Below are 22,684 nucleotides of genomic sequence, written 5' to 3'. Positions count from 1 at the left end.
TTGCCATTTTAGTCAACTTTTCCATTTCAGTTCAGTGGCTATGTCATTCTTTTCTTTCTCCTTCTTTTACTTATTTTATATGTTCAAGTCTACTCTGAGTTCAAAATTTTTGGTAAGGTGCTCATTTCTGTCAAACACTCTGTAAAGTACCAAGTATTTTTGTGGGACTACAATAGGGATTTGTTTAATGACCAACTGATAAACCCAAGGTAATATATCAGGGTAACAAAGCAGCAAATAGCCCACTTGTAAGAAGTATAGATGACTAAGGGATATGACGATGTCCCACTGTTGGGAAAATTTCTAAGTCCAACGGAGGGACAGAAACAACAAAGTCTCCAGGCTGGCAAATAGGTTTATTGAGAAATTTTTTTCCCACAATAAAGCCAGTCAATCAGGGGTTGGACCTAAAAGACCTTGAGTTACAAAATCAGTGGGTTCATATACCCTTCCAGAAGTTAATATTAATTTTAATTAGTAATTTCTAAAATTAAAGCATATTCTTAGGAAATATGGGAAACTGCTTATGTGACAAATGTCAGCATTTTCCAATACATTATCAGTCTTATTGTGGCAACAGGGTCATAGTTATGCTGCATGACCCCCTTCTATTAGTCAAGCATGCCACTGGTGAGCTGCATGACCCCCTTGAGTCAAGTATACCACCAATGAGATGCATGATCCCCTTGAGTCAAGCATAATACTCGTGGTTTCTAAAATATAATATTGCTAACTACTGTATTTTCTGATATCACTTAATGCTTGACATTGGAAAGTTAGAAAAGAGACTTAACCTATTAATACAATAAAAAAACTAGATATCTAAATATAATAAATCACAATTTTTAGTTAATATATTATTATCTTAATTAAATCACTTATAACTATAGTAAATCTCATAACTAAGGGATAGGGAAAATCTCACTCACACCACCTAATCTCTCTAAAAGACTAGGTTTCCACCTTTGTGGAGAGTAGGAGAATGGCCCCAGCTTGGTAATCACTCACTCACTTATCTTCAAGAAGGGCACTGGAATTGGAATTATATCTATACGTTACCCAGATATTTGAAGTCTAGTGTTATGATTCTTTTGGGGGATCAGGATAAAAACCACTTTTCCTGGTCATGCTATGGGCAGGTAGCTCTTCCCCTGATTTGGAGGGTAATGGCTTAATCTCAGTTGGCCTGAAGCAGTAGCATGAAGCACTTATCATACAGGTCAGTCACATATAGGAAAGAAACATTTATCAAAGCTAGTAGTTAAACAGTAATGAGAAAGTCATCCAGATTAAGTGCTGGAATATACAAGAGTCTGGGCTTTGTGATCAAGATGTAAGATGAAATTTCAGCTTAACTGGGGAGAGAATGATCTCATTTTATGAGTCCACTCTCCAGAGTCTCTGAAATTAGAGGCATTAGAAATCAAAGGACCTGTGGGAATGCCTGCTTTTCCCAAAATTCCTGTGTCTCCTGAGTTCTCCCATTTACCATTCCAAGTCATTGCCTTTCCTTTCCTTGTTCTAGCTTCCTCTCTTGCTTCTGCTTATTTTTCCCATTAGTCTATCAGTCACTTAGGAGTCACCTTTCTCAACACATAAACAGCATCACAAAGCTATCCTTCAGGGAAAAGTCCATGGGGGAGAGAAAGGTTACCCCCAATAAAATCAGGTTCCTTTCCTATGGAAAAGGCTAAAAGTGCTTATAAACCCTCTATAGAGTGATGTGATGGAAAGTATGCTAGGTTGGCAAGGAGAGATGGTTGTCTCCATTTTGTAATTGACTGAGCACACCATTTCACTTGTTTGGGCCTCAGTTCCTTCCTCAGGAAAATGAAAAGGTTGGATTAGGTAAGGGGTTCTTAACATGGGGTCTGTAAATTTTTAAAAAATATTTTGATAACTGTATTTCAACATAATTAGTTTCATTTGTAATTCTATATATTTTATCTCACACATTTGAAAACATTATTTTGAGAAAGGATCAACAGGCTTCAACAAATAGCCAAAGGAATACATGATATTAAAAAAAAGTTAAAAGAATTAATAATATCTTGCTGCAGATATCATTTATAGAGTACTTCAAGATTAGCAATGTACTTTACAAATGTTATTATATCTTCACAACAACCCTAGGAGGTAAATGATATTATTCTTATTTTATAGATGAGGAAAGTGAGGCAAACAGTGGATATGTAATTTGTCCACAGTCACATAGCAAGTTAACTATGAGGCAGGATTTGAATTCTGGTCTTTCTGACTCTAGGACCAGTGCTCTATCCATTGTGCCACCTAGATGCTTTCTAAGATCCTTTTCTTCTATATAAAAATCTATAATTTTATGACTCCTTGACTTCCCAATGAGTGACCATGTAGGCACTTCAGAGTCTGTAAGTGATCGATCCTCACCATCTCAAAAGCCTTGTAGCTACAGAAGTTTTTAGGAAGGCATAGCTGAACAAAAAGGACTAATAGGAAATGCTGTTTCTTTTCTGCAGACTTCTTAAAAAGCCTTGCCAGAGCCCAAAGATTAGCTTAGTACTTTTGCTTATAGCATACAAATTCTTTCCTAATCCTATTGCCCAGATTAATATGGTTTTCCAGTTAATCCTTCAATCTCTTCTTCCCCTCCAATCCACCCTACAGATTAATTTTTTCAAAGAACTCTGATAACGTCACTTTCCTATTCTAATGTCTTCAGTAACTCCCCAGTTCATATAGAAGAATGAAGTGCAAATTCCTTACCTGGAATTCAAGGCCGTCTAAAATATGATCCCAACATATTTTTCTTGTTTCTCTCTTCTCTCTTTTTTTTTTTTTTAGTGAGGCAATTGGGGTTAAGTGACTTGCCCAGGGTTACACAGCTAGTAAGTGTTAAGTGTCTGAGGCCGGATTTGAACTCAGGTACTCCTGAATCCAGGGCCGGTGCTCTATCCACTGCGCCGCCTAGCGGCCCCTTTGTTTCTCTCTTCTACACCTGATACACACAACATTTTCTGGGCTGTTCTCTGTATACAAGCCACATTTTGCTGACTCTGTGCCTTTACTAATGTTCTTTCTGGCAGAAATATCCCTCCCTCTGCATCTCCATCCTTCACAATCTTACCCCTCTCCCCAAAACCTCCTGAAGAGTCATCTCTTGCTTAAAGGCTTGTAATCCTCCAAAGCACTTTGTTTCTCTCTCATCACATTGTCTTATCCTTTCTACTAGGTTTAAAACTCTTTAAGGCCAAGGATTCCATCTTTGTACTCATCTTTGTATCTTTCATTTTTCTAATGCTTGAACTAACACTTAAATGCATCTAGGAAGCGCTTATGACTTTAAAGGAACCCTTTGGCAAGTCATCTTGTAAAGCCAATAGTAACTCTGTAATGGAATAATCACCTTTGAATTTATCTGTTTTGGAAAATAATTATATATTAATCAATCGTGCTTACCATGTATCAGGCATAAACCTCACATTTATTTTATAAGGCTAGAAAAACAACTAAATTCATTTGAAGGCACAGAAGGTAAAAAATATCTCAAGGAAAATAATATTTTTTAAGTGGAAAAGAAGGGCGTTTAACAGTACTAAACTTGTTGTGGAGTCGTTTCAGTCATGTTCTTCGTGATCCCATTTGGGGTTTTATTGGCAAAGATATTGGAGTGGTTTGCCATTTCCTTCTCCAGTTCATTTTACAGATGAGGCAAACAGGGTTAAGTGACTTGCCCAGGATCACACAGCTAGTAAGAGTCTGAGAACAAATTTGAATTCTTCTTCCTGACTCTAGGCCTGGCACTCTATCCACTGCACCACCTAGTCTCCAAAAACTTAAACTACAAAACAATAATTATCAAAACTAAAGAGGTAGAGCAGTGGAATTGGTTAGGTACAAAAAAAGACAGAAGGGATAGGATAGAAAAAGGAGAAAAAAGGTCATTGGGGCATCTTTTTTTTTTAAGTGCCAAAGCAGGATAGTTTTGAAAGCTACTGGTTGAAATTATTTAGTTAAAAAGAAAAACAAGCTATACATAAGAGAGACCAGCAGTCATATACAATTCTCTTTTTCTGTTCTGCTATTTTTGTGGAAATGCCCATTTTATTTGGTGTTTAAGTTATAAATAAAAATAATTAAACACACACACACACACACACACACACACAAACAGAGGCACTGTGCTAAACATTGAAGATACAAGGAAAGGTAAAACTAGTCCCCTGCCCTATGAGCTCACATTCTAATGGGAGAGATAACAGGTAAATAGCTAGGTACATATAAGTGAAAGAAAAAAAAATCCTTGTGGCAGCCAAAAGAGATGCCAAAGTCTATGTTCTTCAAGCTTATGTGCTTTCTTCACCAGAGGGTCCCCAGCCCTCTACTCATAGCCTATTTACCCTTATTTTAGGAACAATTTGAATAAATTTGTTTATCTGGTTTCCTAATGCAGTAGCAAAGGAGAAAGGAAAGTATAGGAGGTAGGGGAAATTAGGCTTCTAGAGGTGGGTCCAATGACAATAGTAGAAAGTAACATTTAAAAAGTGACATTTTATAGCAACATAGGAAATAGAAAATCATCAAACCAAGATAAGAATTGACAATTATCCATAGTATGGGTCATTCAATGTAGGTGTCTGATAAATCTTGCCTGCCAGTCTAAATAGTCTCTGAGGGTATTATGGTATTACACACTATAACTGATGTCATCAAGAAAAGATTAAGTTGTGTTTTCCACATTCTTTTTTAAGTTAGAGAAATGTACAAAAAGAAAGATGACTTAGAGATTTCTTAGAAAGATTACTTAAAATAATTCAAATAAACCATTTATGCTTAAATGATGAGCTTTAGTTTGTTAGAAATTTTACTTCTAATACCCCATTCCCTAAGGCTAGCAGATGACAACAACAATAACAACTACTCCGATTTACACCAAGCTTTAAAATTTACAAAATACTTCTCTTATACAGTAGTATAAGTGAGGCATTGTATTTTGTCCACAATGTACTCCTCAGTAAATACAGGTGGGCTGTCAAATAGCAAAGAACAAAATTAGGAATGGCCTTTAAAACACACAGTGTTATTTCCATCAGTCAGAAAACAATTCATAATATATACTTGTCATTTAATTTCTATCATAGATATTGTAAATAGATTTTGAAAAGCCTTTTACCTTTTCAATTACTATGATGGAATAAAAGGACTCTGAACAACAACTTCAAACTGAGCCTAATGATAATCATTTTATACACAGATGACAAAAGGAGAAAAGAAACGATCACTTATTTAATGTCATTAAATAAGCAATGGAGATAGTCACAAAGGAATAGTCCCCAGGCTAAAGCTGAAATAAAACCTCAAAGGGGAAAAATAAGCCTTTTGAAAACAGAATGGATCCTAACTGAATTGCCCCCATGTGGGCAAATCTACATCATTAACTTCATTACTGAGAGTAAACACTAGAAATACCCAGTGAGAGAACAGCCCAGAGGTGTTGAATAATAGATTAATGTAGAGCTAATGAACATCAGCTGAAACATAACAACTTCCTAACTGGACGATCTCTTAGTTGATCATTTTGAAAGATTACTCTATCTTTTTCTTTCTTTCTTTCTTTCTTTCTTTCTTTCTTTCTTTCTTTCTTTCTTTCTTTCTTTCTTTCTTTCTTTCTTTCTTCTTTCCTTCCTTCCTTCCTTCCTTCCTTCCTTCCTTCCTTCCTTCCTTCCTTCCTTCCTTCCTTCCTTCCTTCCTTCCTTCCTTCCTTCCTTCCTTCCTTCCTTTCCTTCCTTTCTTTCTTTCTTTCCTTCCTTTCTTTCTTTCTTTCCTTTCTCTCCTTCTTTCCTCCCTCCCTCCCTTCCATCCACCCATCCATTCATCCATCTGATGAACAGTAAAGTCTAAATTATGGATTTTTAACCTGAAGTTTGTGAACTTAAAAAATTTTTTTTGACAACTGCATTTCAACATAATTGATTTTCTTTGTAATCATATATATTTTATTTTATGCACTTAAAAACATTCATTCTGAAGAGTCCATAGGCTTCACTAGATTGCCAATAAGGTCCAGGGCGCGCGCACGCGCGCGTGCGCGCGCGCGCACACACACACACACACACACACACACACACACACGGTTAAGAATCCCAGCTAATTGCTTTCACAATGTATGTGAGACCTTTGCTTCTCAGTGGAAATGTCTTCAATGTCATTGGTTATGAAAAATATGATGAAAATGATGTAATCCTTTTTTTCAAATTATCTTTATTCTAATTTAAAATGTTAGGTGAAAGATTAGTTTTTCTTATTTTTATGTATACTGACTTGCACCTTAGAACCGTAGCCTCCAATGCTCAATTATAAATATGACAGCAAATGTGAGTTAAACGTTGACTTTACATGATTTAGTTTTTCTTGAAGTGTTCCTAAGACACTGATATAATTCAGTTGTATCATATTCAGTTGTATCATTCTAATGAAAATTATTAAGACCAACCATGGCATCTCTGAGAATAATCTTCTGATATTAACACAAAAAAAAAATGTAAAAGGATGTAGTAGAAAGAACACAGAACATGTAATAAGACCTGTTTCTGTCAGCTGCTGGTGATAAGGGTATGACAGTAGTTAGAGTACTGGCCCTGGAGTCAGAAGGACCCAAGTTCAAACCTGAACTCAGATACTAGCTGTGTGACCCTGGGCAAATCATTTAACCCTGCTTGCCTCAATTTCCTCATCTGTAAAATGAACCGGAGAAGGAAATGGTCAATCATTTCAGTATCTTTGCCAAGAAACCCCAAATAGGGTCACAAAGAGTCAAACATGACTGAAACAACTCAACAAGGAGAAATCCTCGTTTGTAAAATTATATGCAAAATACCCTCTCGTTATGACGAAGATGCTTTATAAATTGTAAACCACTGTATAAATCTAAGTTATAATTATCAACTCTATTTCATCCTATTGTTTTTCAAATTCTATGTAATGTTCAATGTCTTCCCCTCTTCAGTATCACCACCTCCAAAAATAAGGGACCCTTTGAATTAGGATTTGGGGGCACTCTTCTTCAAGCTTTCTACTTTTTGTTTTGTTTGTTTTGGGTTTTTTGCTTTCTACTTTCTAATTGGCCTTTCTTTACCTTTTTTTTAGTTCCTCCTTTATCCTTACCTAACTATGGATCAGTAGTTTAATTCTCTTATAGATTAAAAACAAAAAATATTGAAACAATATATGGAATAAAGAATATGGTTTAAAATACTAATAGATTTAAATTAGTATAGGCTTAATACTTAGATTTCTATTCTTTTTGTATTTGTTCATTTCTTTTACTCTTCACAATCCTTGTAATAAATATGCATAAATAAACAAAACAAATTCCAGTGTTAGCCATGTATAATAATGTTATGTCTAATTCTGCCTCTTGAATCTATCACCTTCCTCCCAGAAGATAGGTAGTATACTTCTTCATTGGTCCTCTGGAATCATTGTTGGTCATTGTGTTGATCAGAGTTCTTAAGCCTTCCATAGTCACTCATCTTTTTTTTTTTTTTGTCACTCATCTTTACAGAGTTGTAGTCATTGTATAAACTGAACTCTTGCTTCTGTTTATTTAATTCTGCATCAGTGTACACAAATCTCCTGAGGTTTCTTTGAATCCTTTCCTTTTGTATTTTCTCCAAAGCACAATAATATTCCATTTCATTTATATGATTTGTTCAGCTGTTCCCTAATTAATGGATACCAACTCTGTTTCCAGTTTTCAGCTACAACAAAGTGATGCTATGAATATTTTTTTGTACAGATGGGTCATTTGCTTCTTTCTTTGATTTCTTTGTGTCATAGGCCTAGTAATGCTATCTCTGGGTCAAAGGGTATACAGTTTAGTGATTTTTGTTGTTGTTGAGTATGGTTTGACCTATATTACATAGGAGCGGAGGTAATAAGAGAAAAACTACAGTCCTGCTTACATAGTGTTAAGAAACTATCACACTCACATTTTAACTGCTTGTCTGCATTATGCATTTGTCCCTGGTCCCTGAACCTCTTCATATCTCTCCTACTCTGGCTTTATTTGCCTCCCTACCCTATTTTGATTCCATGACCAGATCCTCAGATCATACATACACAGGATCTTAGATTTAGAATGATAAGGAATCTTAGAGATCAATGAGTCCAACCTCCTCATTTTATAGATAAGGAACCTGAGGCCCAGAGGGATGAAGAGAAAGGGAGGGGCTATATATGAGAGACATTAAGCAGATAGAAATTAAAGGAGTTGGCAACTGATTAGATATTTGGGGTGGGGGGAGGTGAGAGAGAAGAGTTCAGGGTGACACTTAGGTTGTAAGTCTAGGTGATTGAGAAGATGGTGATTACCTTCAACAGTAATAGAGAAGTTAGGAAAAGGGGAGAGTTTTGGGGGAAAAGAAAATGAGTTCATGTTTAGACATACTGAGTTCAAGCTGTCTATGAGATACTCATTTTAAGATGTCTAGTAGGCAGTTAGAGATGTGAGACAAAAGTCAAGAGAGGTGAGGGCTGGACAAAAAAAAATGTGAGAATCATATGCATAGAGATGATAAATGAATTCATGGAAACAGATGAGATCATATATAGAGAGAGAAGAGGTCTCAGGAGAAAGTCTTGAGATACCCACTTAGTAGGTATGATGAGGATGAAGAGGAGACTCAGTAGGAGTGGTCAGACTTGTAGAAGGAAAAACAGGAAAGAGCAATGCCATGAAAACTTAGTCAGAAGAGAGTAAAAAAAAAAAAAAAGGTGACTGACAAGGTGACAGAGAAGCCAAGAAAGATGAGGACTGAGAAAAGGTCACTAGATTCCACAGTTAAGAGATCACTGTTAATTTTAGAGGAGCAGCTTCAGTTGAATGGTGAGGGAAGAAGTCAGGATCCAGAGAATTAAAGTGAGAGGAAAAGAAGTGAAGGCACTGACTGTAGACAGTTTTCTTATGGAGTTTAGCCATAAGAAGGAGAAGAAATACTGAACAATGGGAATCTCAACTGTAACATACAGTCTCTGGCTAATGTGGGGAGTCCTCCACCTCATTACACTTTTAGACAGATATAAATTTTGACAAGTTTCTCCTAAAATTAATACTAGATTTGTCTTTTTTTCAGCTTTGCTTCTGGTTCTCCCCTTTTGGCGAGAGATCCCTAACTAGAAAGAAGCCCCTCAAACACTTAACTAAAATAGAACAAGTGTAATAGCTCCTCAGATATTTGAACACAATCATTACCAACAACACAAAAAGAGGCTAAAAGGGTGGTTGGGATGGGAGTGGAGAATGGTACAGAGAGTCCAGAGTTCAGAATGGAGCCATAGAGAGGAATGAAATCATGACTGGCTGGCCCATTCCCTTTCGTTAAAGTGGAGGTTATGGGAAGAAACTAGTCAGTAGGACAGGGTCTTGGGAGAGCAATCAGCTTAAGTCTTGAGATTCAGACCCAGACTGTCAAGGTCATTCTCAATCCTGACTCCATCCTGTGTTAGTTATGCTGAGCAGCACCATAGCTTCATGCAAGGCACTGGAGTTGAAGTTTGTCAGGTTAGATGTGGCTGAGGCAGCATGGTATAATGAAAAGAGCTCTAGATTTGGAATCAGAGGACCTGGGTTTAAACCCCCCCCCCTCAGTCATGTCACAATTAAGCATATACCCCAAAGGGGCCAAGGACAGAGGTAAAAGACCCATATGTACAGGTGGGGAATGGGTGAATCCAAGGGAATTTATTATGCTATAAAAATTATGAAAAGGAAGGATTCAGAGAAACCTAGAAAGTCTTGTGTGAAATGATGCAAAATGAGGCGAATAGAACCAGGAGGGAAAGGACTATGATGACCACGGTAATAATGAAAAGCAACTTTGAAATATTTTTAGAATTCTGATCAACTCCATGACCAATCATGACTCCAGAACACTGATAATGAAGCCTGCTTCCCACCTCTTGGCAGAAAGGAGATGGACTAGAGGTACCTGCTGATACCTGACTGTGAGCCATGCCTCCATAATGATTTGTGTTTTAGAGTCTCAAAGGATGGAGATACTACTACAGACACAAGTACATTTCTCACCTGAGAGAAATCAAAGGCTACTTACTTTAGCTATCATGTCATCCCTTAAGAATGTTGAAATAAATAAATGAAAGTACATTGCCAAAATTAGATGCCTTTAATAAGTAAAGCAAAATTTACAAAACAGTGCTCATTTATGACATCTCTGAGTTGCATTATATAAATTTGCTTGGAGTTTTTCATTGATAGAGCTTAATTGATGTCAGGATGAAATTAAAATCTAAAAATATTAGTTGAAATGTAGCCCCTGATGCAAGTTAGACAAATTGCCTTCTTCCTAGACAAATGCAATGAACTACATAAAGTTTTTCAAATTGTTACAAGGGCAATCAACTTTATTAAAAAGTTCTTCAGGGGGTGGCTAGGTGGCACAGTGGATAGAGCACTGGTCCTAGAGTCAGGAGTACCTGAGTTCAAATCTGGCCTCAGACATTTAACACTTACTAGCTGTGTGACCCTGAGCAAGTCACTTAACCCCCAATTGCCTCACTAAAAAAAAAAAAAGTTCTTCAAAAGTAAGTTTCTTTGCAAAATTAATTGTGTGATGATATGGGGGACAGAATACAGGGTACTTCCATGTTAATTCAAAACACATGACTTTCTTATATTGAAGTATTTCTAAGGGCATATGTGCTAAATTAATAAATTGTCACTTTTCTTAGTGATAATAATAAAGATGAAGCAAATTCATTTTATAATAAAAATTTCCTCCTGAAACATAGATATAGGTAGAGATATTTCTGAAAAACTGGGTACTCCAGTGAAAAGTCATCTTTTTTATTAATGGTTGGGCTTACATTTGCAGGGTAAGTCATGGGTTTCATCTTGAGCTCTTTCACTCTTTGGAATACATAATTTTATTCTCTTCTGTGGTTTCTGGAGGGTATAGACTAGGCTTGTGTATTTGAATTTCCTTTCTTTTATATGTGATGGTTCTACTGTTGGCTTGCAGAATCTTTTATTTGTCAGTGGAATTGTTAAATTTAATAACTACATGTCTGGAGTTTACAGCATAGTGTATTTTCTAGGGATAATCTGTAGATTCTTTTAACTGGAACTTTGTTTTCTATGTTAATAAATTCATAAGGTAGTTTTCTTGTATATTTTTTTGCATTATGATGCTTAGGGTTTTTTTTTATTTACGTTCTTCTGGGAGATCTATAATCCCTTTCAGAAGCAATATAAGGACATTCAAGATCTCTCTGCAAAACTTTGGAATCAATTATATGACATGGGAGACTCTAGCAAAGGATTGGCCAGCAGGGTGTGCCTGCATCAAAGAAGCTGTGCTCTATGAGTGAAGCAGAATTACAGCAGCTCAAAAGAAATGTGAGATGTGCAAATTCAGAGACATCTACATCCCAAATGTTCTCTTGGATTATTTGGGGTTTTTTTTGGTTTTTTTGTTTTGTTTTTTTTTGTTGTTGTTTTTTGCTTTTTTTCTCATGGATTATTTGTGCCCAACCTATGGTAGAGCCTTCTGAGCTTGTATTGGTCTTATCAGCCACAGTTGGACACACTGTACCTTGACTCCAACATAGTGATGTCATTTTGGTCCTCTTCAAGAACAAAGGATAACAACCAACCAATCATTAAACAACCTGTTTTTAAGATCAATATGTTTTTCTTGTAAGAGATCATGGTTTCTTTTCACATTTTTTTCTAGACTGTCCTTTGCTTCCACATATTTCCAATCAGTTATTCTCTCTTTTGTTTATTTGATGAGACTGTAAATTCAAGTTTTTTTATTTTGCCAATTATTTCTACTGTGCAGGCCATAAATTCTGCCTTCACAAATCTTATTTTTCTTTAAAGCCACCAAGGAATATCGTGCTGTGGGGTTCTATACTCTCTTGAGAATCAAGAGGGTTTTCTGCCTCATCAGATGTTGATTCATTTTACGTCATGCAATATTTATTCATAAATGTACCTGATCTGGAGGCTACATTTCCCTTCTGTTATTAATATCTTTCCTGTTGGTTTATCTGTTTATAATTGAGGTCATTAACTGAGTTTCCTTCCTCCTGGGAGCTTTGGTAATTTCAGGCTTTTTCCCCTTAAACTCTTCCAATGCTCATTTTCTAACACCTTCCTCTTAGTGTAGTTTCTTTGGGTTATACTTTAAAGGCATCTAAGTTTCCTCTCATTATGGGCAACCTTGGTCTCTGCCATAAATGACTTCTGGGATGCTGGATTCTGGGCTCTCTTTCTCAGGCTCAGTGGAGTGCCATACAGAGGTCCTGCCCATGTTCCCTCTGTTCCTCAGTTCTCTGTGGCACAAAGTGCTGCCCCACTCTCGTCCCAGCTGGAGTAACCTTCTATCTATTGGATTTCCACAGTTCTGGGAGAGGGGGAGGCATGTAGAGGTAAGTTCTGTTGGTGGCAGCTAGGTGGAGCAGTGGATAGAACACTGGCCCTGGACTCAGGAGGACCTGAGTTCAAATCTGGCCTCAGACACTTGACACTTACTAGCTGTGTGACCCTGGGCAAGTCACTTAACTTACATTGCCCTGCAAAAAAAAGGAAGTCTGATGGCTTGTGTAGCCCTGGTGCCAGACTGTGATCAGAGGATGTTGAGTGGCAGGGTTAGGGGCTAGTGAGTAGTCTGTTCTGCTCTTAGTTCACGGAACCATTACTTTGTTTGGGTTCTTGGTATCCTAGACCATAGAGATACATGAAATTACTACATGTGTTGTGCATAATTCCTATTTTGGAGAAGTCATGACATGGAAGAACAGAAGATAAGTACTTGACTCCCCACTATCACTGTTAGTTATTCAGACAACACAGACCTGGTGGGAATGAGGGAAGGAGGTTGTCTGTACAGTGGTCTCAAAATATGTTTTCCTTTCAGGGAAGCCTAACCCTATGGTGGCACTACAAGTATGAACAGAACTATATAGGACCCTTTGGGGAAGAGAGATTTCTATGGAATGTCAGGCTATCACCTCATTGGCAACTGAGTCCAGTTCCCTTTCAAGGGAAGCTTACAGGTTACTGTGAATACTTTATGTGTTTTTTTATAACTGTTTGTGGACTCCTGTAAATCCTTGGTATCTTCTGAATTTTCTGTGGGGTCAAATAAAGGCTGTCCTCTACCCAATATACATTGATTACTTTGAGAGCATATATAGGAATTTAAGTCTCTGTTATGCACTTATAACTTAGATGTCCTGTTCAACTTGCTCTTTCTTAACCCCCTCTCCCCCAAATGCAATCAATAGCCAAGTGCTGTCATTTTGATCTTCATAACATCTTTCTTATACACCCTCTTCTTTCTTCTGACACTACCACCAGTCTGGTATAGGCCAACACCTCACACCTGAATGACTCTAATGGCTTGCTCCTTGGCCTCCCTTCCTCAAGTATCTTCCCACTCCTGTCCTTCCTTCACTTAGCAGTCAAATTGATATTCTTTTTTTTTTTTTCAAGTGAGGCAGTTGGGGTTAAGTGACTTGCTCAGGGTCACACAGCTAGTAAGTGTTAAGTGTCTGAGGCCGGATTTAAACTCAGGTCCTCCTGACTCCAGGGCCAGTGCTCTATCGACTGCACCACCTAGCTGCCCCTCAAAATGATATTCTTAAAGTACAAATTTGACCATGTCACCCCTTCCCCATTCAGTCAACTCCAGTACCTCCTTATTACCTCCAAGATCAAATATAAAATCCTGTTTGGCTTATAAAGTCCTCTATAACATGGCCCCTTCCTAACTTTCCAACCTTCTTATACCACACAAATTCTCTTCTCCTCTCTCCCATGAACTCTGTAATCCAGTGATACTGGCCTTTTTACTGTTCCTTATACACAACATAGCATCTCCTGACTCTGCATTTTCCCTGGTTGTCCCCCATGCTTGAAACTCCTTCTTTACCTCAGCCTCTCAGTTTCCTTCAAGTCTCAGCTAAAGTCCTACCTTCTGCTAGAAGCCTTTCCTAATTCTTTATTTTTTTGGGGGGGGGAGCAGGCAATGAGGGTTAAGTGACTTGCCCAGGGTAACATAGCTAGTGTCTAAGATCACATTTGAACTCAGGTCCTCCTGAATCCAAGGCTGGTGCTTTATCCACTGCGCCACCTAGCTGCCCACAGCTTTTCCTAATTCTTTTTTTTTTTTTTTTTTTGCGGGGCAATGGGGATTAAGTGACTTGCCCAGAGTCACACAGCTAGTAAGTGTCAAGTGTCTGAGGCAGGGCCGGTGCTTTATCCACTGCGCTACCTAGCTGTCCCCGCTTTTCCTAATTCTTAATGCTAATGTCTTCCCTCAGTTGATTATCTCTAATTTATCCTGTCTGTAGTTTATTTGTACATAGTTGTTTGCATGTTATCTCCCCCATTAGACTGTGAGCTACTGGAGAGCAGGGCTGGTTTTTGCCTTTCTTTGTATCCTCAGAGCTTAGCACAGGCCTGGACATATAGTAAGTGCTTAATAAATGCTAGCTGACTGACTCAAACACAAGCTATACACATGCTATCTATGGAGACAGAGTTCACTCTGAGTGGAGACCCAATGAGCCAAAGAGAAAACAACACTGTTGGCACAGCCTCCAGATTCACAAAATCCAGAGCTTGGGGGAGAGGTGATGTGAAAGAAGGTGGGCAAATCCTTCAGCCATGAATTATATTGAAGCATATTATTGTTACAGCAAGTTAATACCAGATACACCTTAGTGATGAAAATAGTAAGAGAGTGGTATAATTTTGTTTCTGGGGAATTATTGGTGGGCATTGTCGGAAAGGGTCACTTTGAAATAATACATGGGAATTTTTCTCCAAATTATCTGCAAGAAGAATTACCTATTATTCACTACCATGAATCTATAAAGACACTACAATTGTAGAAGACAAAGAAAACTAGAACTTACAAGGATGATTAATGTCTTTATGAAAAAGAGGAAGAACAAAATCAAGAAGACAACTGTGTCAGAAGAAAACCAGGGTGCTGAAAATAAAAATGATCACTTCCTCTAGATACTAAGAAGTTTGACATAAGTCAAAGCAACATTTATTATTTTGCAGATGCTATTCTAGAATTAAAATAAGGTTTTTAAAAACAATACATAAAAAAACTAACCTTATTTTTATCAAAGGTTTTTAAAGTCTTTGCCAAGTCGCTGACACTCTCTGGTGATGATGTTCCCTGTAATTTAGGGCCTGAAGACAAGCTTGAGCAATCCCCTGCCTCAAAGCCAGAAAGTAACGCCTCTGAACAGCTGCAATGAGATTCTTTCAGGACTCTCTGACCCGATATCAGGTATGTCTTCAAACCTATGGATAAAAATTACAATCATCACAGATGGAAATAACCATCTAAATATAGTTAACCTTGATGTATACATCATATGCAACTTTTTAGGATATATTTAAAGTAAAATTTTGTACATCAAATCATAATTTTTCACTTACACATGTTAATTTTAAACTCATAGTATGAGGGGGAAAACTTTTCGCTTCAAAAAAGACAATATTCATTCCTATAATGGTCTTCCTTACATAATTTTAGAGAGGACAAACAGGTTATAAAAAGGAGAGAAACAGGTAGAGAGGAGAAACAGGTAGAAAAAAATATTTAAATATATAAAAGGTCCACCTCCAGAGAATGAACTGATATTGATTGAACACAGACTGAAGCATGCTATTTTGCACTTTCTCTTTTTTTTACTTGAGTCTTTTTATGTAAAATGACTAATATGGTGATGTTTTACATAATTGCACATGTATAACCCATACTGCTTGCAACCTTGGGGAGGGTAAGGAGGGAGAGAATGAGAGAGGGATAGAATCTGGAACTCAAAACTTTAAATAAATAAACATATAAAAAGTCATATGACCTTTCACAGCAACAACAAAAAAATTGATGTTATAAATAAATTGTGCTTACTTCAAGTAATGTGTGTCAATCTGTAAATTCTGGTAGCTAATGACAGTGCCTGAGTTCAAATCCTGACTAAGACTTACAAGCTATATGATCCTGGGCAAGTTAATTTACTCTCTTTGCCTCAATTTCCTCAACTGTAAAAATGGGCATAATAATAGCACCTAGCTCTCAGAAGTGTTGTAAGGATTAAATGAAGATAATATTTTTAAAAGTGCTATGCAAACCTTAAAGTGCTAGCTATTATTATTATTATTACATATGTAGTGGTTAAGCCCACGAACTTGCTGTCAAAGTATGGCTACTTTTATATAGTAATATGGTAATATGATAATAAAAATCACAGTTCTAATCCAATATTGATTTAGTACCTACTGAATCTTAACATTGACTTCAGGAAGCTTCTCTTTTGTCATTCTATAATCTATTCTACAGTAGGTTTAATTCCTTCGTACAAAATCTATAAGAAAAGTAGGTTAAATGGACAAACTGTATGACATTTAGGGCTCTCATGGAAATCTGAGGTACTTTTTAAACTATACCACATATTTAATTTCCACGTCACTGAAAGTTTTCAGAGATTCTATGGGATTGAATACTTAAGCAGCTTCAGTGTGTATTCAAATTGCTCTAAGCACTGGAGAGACAGTATGGTATAAAAGAAAGAACACTGATGTCAGACATCCAGCTCTACCACCAACTAGCCATGGGATACTTAACAAGTAAATTATTTAACCTCTTGAATACTCCATTTCCTTATCTATCTTACAGTGTTACTGAATTTTGAACGAGAATATGTGAAAGCATTTTGCCAACTATAATAGAAAATCTGTAAGTATAAGTGAGCCAGAAGAACACTGAATTTGAAATCAGACGACCTTAGTTTGCTACTCCTGTGACTGTGGGATTAACTTCTCTCACTTTGTAAAATAGTGTTAATAATATGTATGATGGCTACCTTATGGGGCTATTACCAAAAGAATGTTTTGCAAACTAGAAACTGAATCATAATTGTGAGTTGTTATTACTTAGCAGAATTCCTGAACTAGATGAATAACAAGAAGATGCTTTCCCACACAGAACTCAAGCCACATTAGTTTACTAGGGGGCAGAGCCAAAATGGTGGAGGAAAGGCAGTAACTTCTCTGAGTTCTCCCCAAGACCCCTCCAAATACCTTCAAATAATACCATAAGACATTAGTTTTCTAGTACCAGTATGTGTATATATTGTAAAGAACTAATTGTTTTTTGAGGTTTTTATAACCCCATCTTTTGGCTAGAATTTAAAAAAAAAAAACCTTGGCGTGCTCACTGGCCTCTGGGGCTCCGCAAAGGCGCGGTGCTCCACCTACTGGTTGTAGTTGTCGCCATGGCGCTGGCACCTCATGTCCTCACTGCTCGCCAATGCCTACATGGGCCTGGCAAAATTATAATGATTGGAAGCCTAGTGAGGGCAGTCAGTCATGTGACTGTCAGAGTGGCCAGCCAATTGGCTGGGGGCTGTGTGTGGTCAGCCTGGGGTCTGCTGGGAAGGAAGGAGGAGATTCGCTCAAATAACAATTAATTCTTTAAAATACATACATACACACACACACAATACACACATATGTATGTGTATGTGTGCATGCATGTATACACGCTATGTATATATGCAGTATATATACACATCATATATACATATAGGACCAGTATACATATGTGTATGTATGTATACACACTATATATGCAGTATATAGACATATCATATATACATATAGTACCAGTATACACATGTGTGTATGTGTATATAAGTCCCAGAGTAGAATTTAAATACAATTTATTAATTAAATACAAATTATATTAATTAAATTTGAATAAAATTTCTTAAGGGTAGAACAAAGTCCTTCTAATTCCTTTATATACTCAATATTGAGCAGGTATTTAATATATACTTATTAACAGTTATTGGGCAGTCAAATAGGCTAGGGAGAGTTTAAAACACTAATCAATATTTTTAGAAATATCAGTGCTTAATCCCATAATATTCCATACTCTTTCTTTCCTGACAGTGCTCAACATGATTATATTTTAAAGTGATTTACCATTATTTGTGTTTTCAGAATTCAGTAAAGAAAAAAAAACCTTGAGAAAAACATTTTAAAAAACAACCTAGGGAATTATAATACCAGTACTAAGAATCATTTAGATGAATATTTTAAAATACTAGGTGACATTGCTGAATGAAAGCCTTTAATATTCATTCTCTATGGACCTTGAACTTCTACAACTTCTTTGAAATTTTATATTCTTCCTAATAAAATACATATATGCATCATGTTTTGATTCATAAATCAATCGCTGTCCTAACTGATAAAATGGGCAGGTAGGTGGTACAGTGGACAGTGTGCTGATCTGAAGTCAGGAAGACCTGAGTTCAAATCTGGTCTCAAACATTTGTTAGCTGTGTGACCCTGGACAAGTCACTTAATCCTGTTTGCCTCAGTTTCTTCATCTATAAAATTAGCTGTAGAAGGAAATGGCAAACCACTACAGTACCTTTGCCAAGGAAACCTCAAATCGGGTTGGACATGACTAAAAATGAATGAACAAAAAAATGAGTGAAAATGGATGCATAAAAGGAAAATTACCTGTTAATATAATAAATTATCATGTTTCTCATTTGTTCACTAATATATGTAGTTGAAAGAGCACTAGATTTAGAGTGGGAAGACTTTGGTTTGAATCCTGGCTCTGCTATTTTCTACTTCTGTAAAATTTGGGAAAATCATTTAACTTTCTCTGGTCATATGATTTCCTCATTTGTTTGTTTATTTTTTAAAAATCAGATTGTATGATCTCTAAGGTTCCTTCCAGCTCTAGCTTTTTACAATAAATGAAATTAAAGGAAATATTTTCAAACACTTTCTAACAGTAAACTACTATATAAATTCAAGGGGTAAGTTATTCTTCTCGGATTATATAATTTATAACAATTAGTTGATGTCCTCATTTCAGCTTGGGAGAACTCAAAGACACCCAAGAATGGACAAGAGAAAAGTCATACTTCTGTTCTGTGTAGGGTTCACTAAGTGTTTGCACCAGGCTAACCTCTAAAGAACTGTTTTAAACTGAGACAAAAGTTCTTCTCAGGTGAACATAGGAACTCGTTCCACAAGGCATTGTGGCAAAGCATTAAAGGGCACTGAAGAGAAGAGTCAGGCTTAGACTCCTCTCTAACCAGCTGTGACCTTTGGCAAATCACTTCCTTCTCTGAAAGTTCTTTGTTTCTTCATTTGACAAATGAAGGGATGGGACTAGACCGCCCAAAAGCTCTCTTATACCTCTATATGTCAAGGACTATGAATATCAGATTATAGGAATTTAGGATGTGTAGCCTTTAGGGGAGCCAGAAAGAGAGATGACCAGTGCTACATATAGATACCAAGGAATTTGCAAGCTGGTACAAAATCCCCTGTTGGGGGCTAGAAATCTTACCCCTTTGAAAATGGGCAGTTTCAGGGCAGCTAGGTGGCGCAGTAGATAGAGCACCGGCCCTGGAGTCAGGAGCACCTGAGTTCAAATCCGGCCTCAGACACTTAACACTTACTAGCTGTGTGACCCTGGGCAAGTCACTTAACCCCAATTGCCTCACTAAAAAAAAAAAAAAGAAAATGGGCAGTTTCACTGGCAGCCAGAGAGTTTGTTATTTGGTTGTTTTTTTAATTTATTAAGCAGATTAGAGTAGAATGTGAAAAGTTCCACTGTGCTTGGGGCTGGCTATGGAAAAACAACCATTAGATGTGCTTCTCAGCTTTTCCCTGTTCTGAGCCTCAGCCCCAGATAAGTCTATAAAATCCCAGAAATATCTGAGCAAAGTGATCAAACCCAGAGCTGCTTCACTTGTCCAGGGAAAGAAAGGAGACAACCTCCACTTCCTACACTCTTTTTGGGTACCACAAAGGTTCTCTCCACAGTAGCAGTTTTAAAACAAGCTTTTTCCCCAAGGGGTTTAAATATAGTCTCATTAACCTGAAGAGAAAGTAAAGTAGGATGTTGCTGGAGGACTGCAATAATTAATACACCCAAAAAAAAGCTTATCAATCAGGGCCTAAGAATTCTCAACTCCAAGTTTCTTCCTTACAAATGGTATACAAACAGTAATTTTCAATAGACTGTTTTAATTACTTTAAAAGAGCAGTATAACTTTCACAAGGGCAACAAATAAGCTGAGAAGGAACAATAGTTTCCAAATATGCCCCAAAGGTATTGGCTGCTCTTTAAGATTCTGATAGATTTCCCACTGTCATATTCACCTCACTTCCCCAAAACATCAACTGGAAGGTGATGTGTATATCATCTGTTTTGTCTCCTTGGCAAACAAGGAATTTTTTCTTGTTCCCCATATACACGAAAAAGAATGGTGACAGCAGAAAAAACACAGGATTTTCAGTTGAGACACCTGGGCTTGGATTCTGTCTTCCTTTGCCCCTTTTCCTCATAAAGAGACTGAAGCTATTCTAATAATAATAATGAATAGCTAACATTTAGATAGCACTTACTATATACCAGTCACTGTCCTAAGCACTTTACAATTATTTCATTTATTTCTCACAACAACCCTGAGAGGGAGGTGCTATTATGAACCCCATTTTACAGATGAGGTAGAGGTGAAGTGATTTGCCCAGGGTCACACAGCTTAGTAAGTATCTAAAGCTGGATTTATGCTCAGGTTTTCCTGACTCTAGGCCCAGAGCTCTATCCACTGGACCATCTGGCCAAAAGACACAATTAAGCTTTCTCTAGATAAATACAAGGCCAGCTTTCACCGGTCCCCTGAGAACAAAGGACTAACAAAAACAAAAAGGCAGCTAAGGAAGAGTGCTGGGCCTAGAGTCAGGAAGACTCATCTTCCTGAGTTCAAATCTAGCTTCACACACTTACTAGCTGTGTGACCCTGGGCAAATCACTTAACCTTATTTGCCTCAGTTACCTCTTTTGTAAAATGAACTGGGCAAAACTCACAGAAGAATGTGCTGAAATCATCTTCTAACCAAGAACGGCTTGGAAGGTCAGAAGGAGGGAGCTGCTTTGCTGATACAGGAGTCAAGTCCAACCCCACAGTCACCCTGACACAGATGCAGTCCCCGGAAGGCCTCACCAGACAAGCAGACCCCCAGAGCCTCTGAATCAGCTGAAGCACCAATGTTGTCTGGAACTAAGCTCACAGTCTGGTGAGTGGGCTGAGCCCTGGGCAGTGGGGAGACTACAGGGGTCTATGGTGGTGCTGAGGCAAAACTTGGATTTTTCACCCCTGCTGAGAACCAGGATGTAGGCCTGAGCAGCAGTGGTCCAGGTGGGGGAGGGGCACAGGCTCATCAGAGCTAAAAACCACAACACACAAAGCTGGTTGATTAGCAAGTTGGTCTGGGGTCATCTAAGGACCAGGGAACAGGCCAGGCCAGTGAAGAACCTGATCCTCCTTAAATCATAGCACCTGGGACTTCTTAAGCTTGGGATACAGCAGACTGGAAACAGTGCCCCACTTTAAGGAGCTAAAAGTCTAGTAAAAGAAAGGCAAGATGAGCAGACAGAGAAAGGTGAAGACCCTAGAAAGTTACTTCAGTAACAAGGAAGACTGAGGTGCACCTTCAGAGGAAGATGTCAACATCAGGGCCCCTATATCTAAAGCTTCCAAGAAAAATTTGAATTGGTCTCAGGCCATAGAGGTGCTCAAAAAGGACTTTGAAGATAAAGTTAGAGAGGTAGAGGAAAAAATGGAAAGAGAAATGAGGGTGATGCAGGAAAGACATGAGAAAAAAGTCAACAGCTTGAAAAGTCAAATTGGCCAAATGGAAAAGGAGGTACAAAAGCTCTCTGATGAAAATAATTGCCTAAGAATGAGGATTGAACAAATGGAAGCCAGTGACTTTATGAGAAACCAAGACACAATAAAGCAAATCCAAATGAATAAAAAAATAGAGGGCAATGTGAAGTATCTTCTGGGGAAAACTGCTGACCTGGAAAATAGGTCCAGGAGAGATCATTTGAAAATTATTGGTCTACCTGAAACCATGATCAAGGAAAGAGCTTAGACATCATCTTCCAAGATATTCTCAGGAAAAATTGCCCTGAAATTCTAGAAGAAGAAGCTAAAATAGAAATGGAAAGAATCCACCAATCACCACCAGAAAGAGATCCCAAAAGGAAAACTCCTAGGAATATTATAGCCAAATTCCAGAGCTCTCAGGTCAAGGAGACAATATTGCAAGCTGCCAAAAAGAAAGAATTCAAGTCCTGTGGAGCCCCAGTCAGGATAGCACCAGATCTAGCAGCTTCTACATTAAAGTACTGGAGGGCATGGAATATGATATTCCAGAGGGCAAAGGAAATGGGATTACAGCCAAGAATCGTCTACCCAGCAAAACTCAGCATAATCTTTGAGCAGAAAAAATGGGACTCTAATGAACAAGAAGACTTTCAGATATTTGTGATGAAAAGACCTGAACTGAATGGCAAATTTTACTTTCAAATACAAGACCCTAGAGAATCATAAAAAATTGGAGCTGGGGGACATACCTAGGGTCGTACGGTAGGTGACTGTCTTGTGTCTGAGGCCAGGTTTTGGCTGGGATCCCCCTGGGTCCAGGGGTGATGCTTTGTCCACTGTGTCACTTAGCTAGGTGATGACATCTTTAGGGTTAAATTGAGGGGTGAAGGGAATGCACTGGGGGAGGGGAAGGGCAGAGGTGAAATCCTACATGAAAGAAACAGGA

At 37.7% G+C, this 22,684-nt stretch overlaps 1 protein-coding gene across 2 annotated transcripts in view; it reads right to left on the bottom strand.

The window, feature by feature from the left end:
- The window catches only part of ADCY9 (adenylate cyclase 9), a 206,077-nt gene that overhangs the window by 61,377 nt on the left and 122,016 nt on the right, over positions 1-22,684 (bottom strand). For both annotated transcript variants that reach the window (XM_043979127.1, XM_043979128.1), the window contains exon 2: positions 15,132-15,325. In XM_043979127.1, coding sequence (XP_043835062.1) covers positions 15,132-15,325 — 194 coding nt within the window. The remainder of the gene's footprint in view (positions 1-15,131; positions 15,326-22,684) is intronic.

The sequence above is a fragment of the Dromiciops gliroides genome, chromosome 1 (genome assembly GCF_019393635.1).
Source record: "Dromiciops gliroides isolate mDroGli1 chromosome 1, mDroGli1.pri, whole genome shotgun sequence".
In the NCBI taxonomy this organism is placed as follows: domain Eukaryota; kingdom Metazoa; phylum Chordata; class Mammalia; order Microbiotheria; family Microbiotheriidae; genus Dromiciops; species Dromiciops gliroides.
Note: the sequence above shows the minus strand (reverse complement) of the source record. Positions and strands in the feature narration are given on the sequence as shown.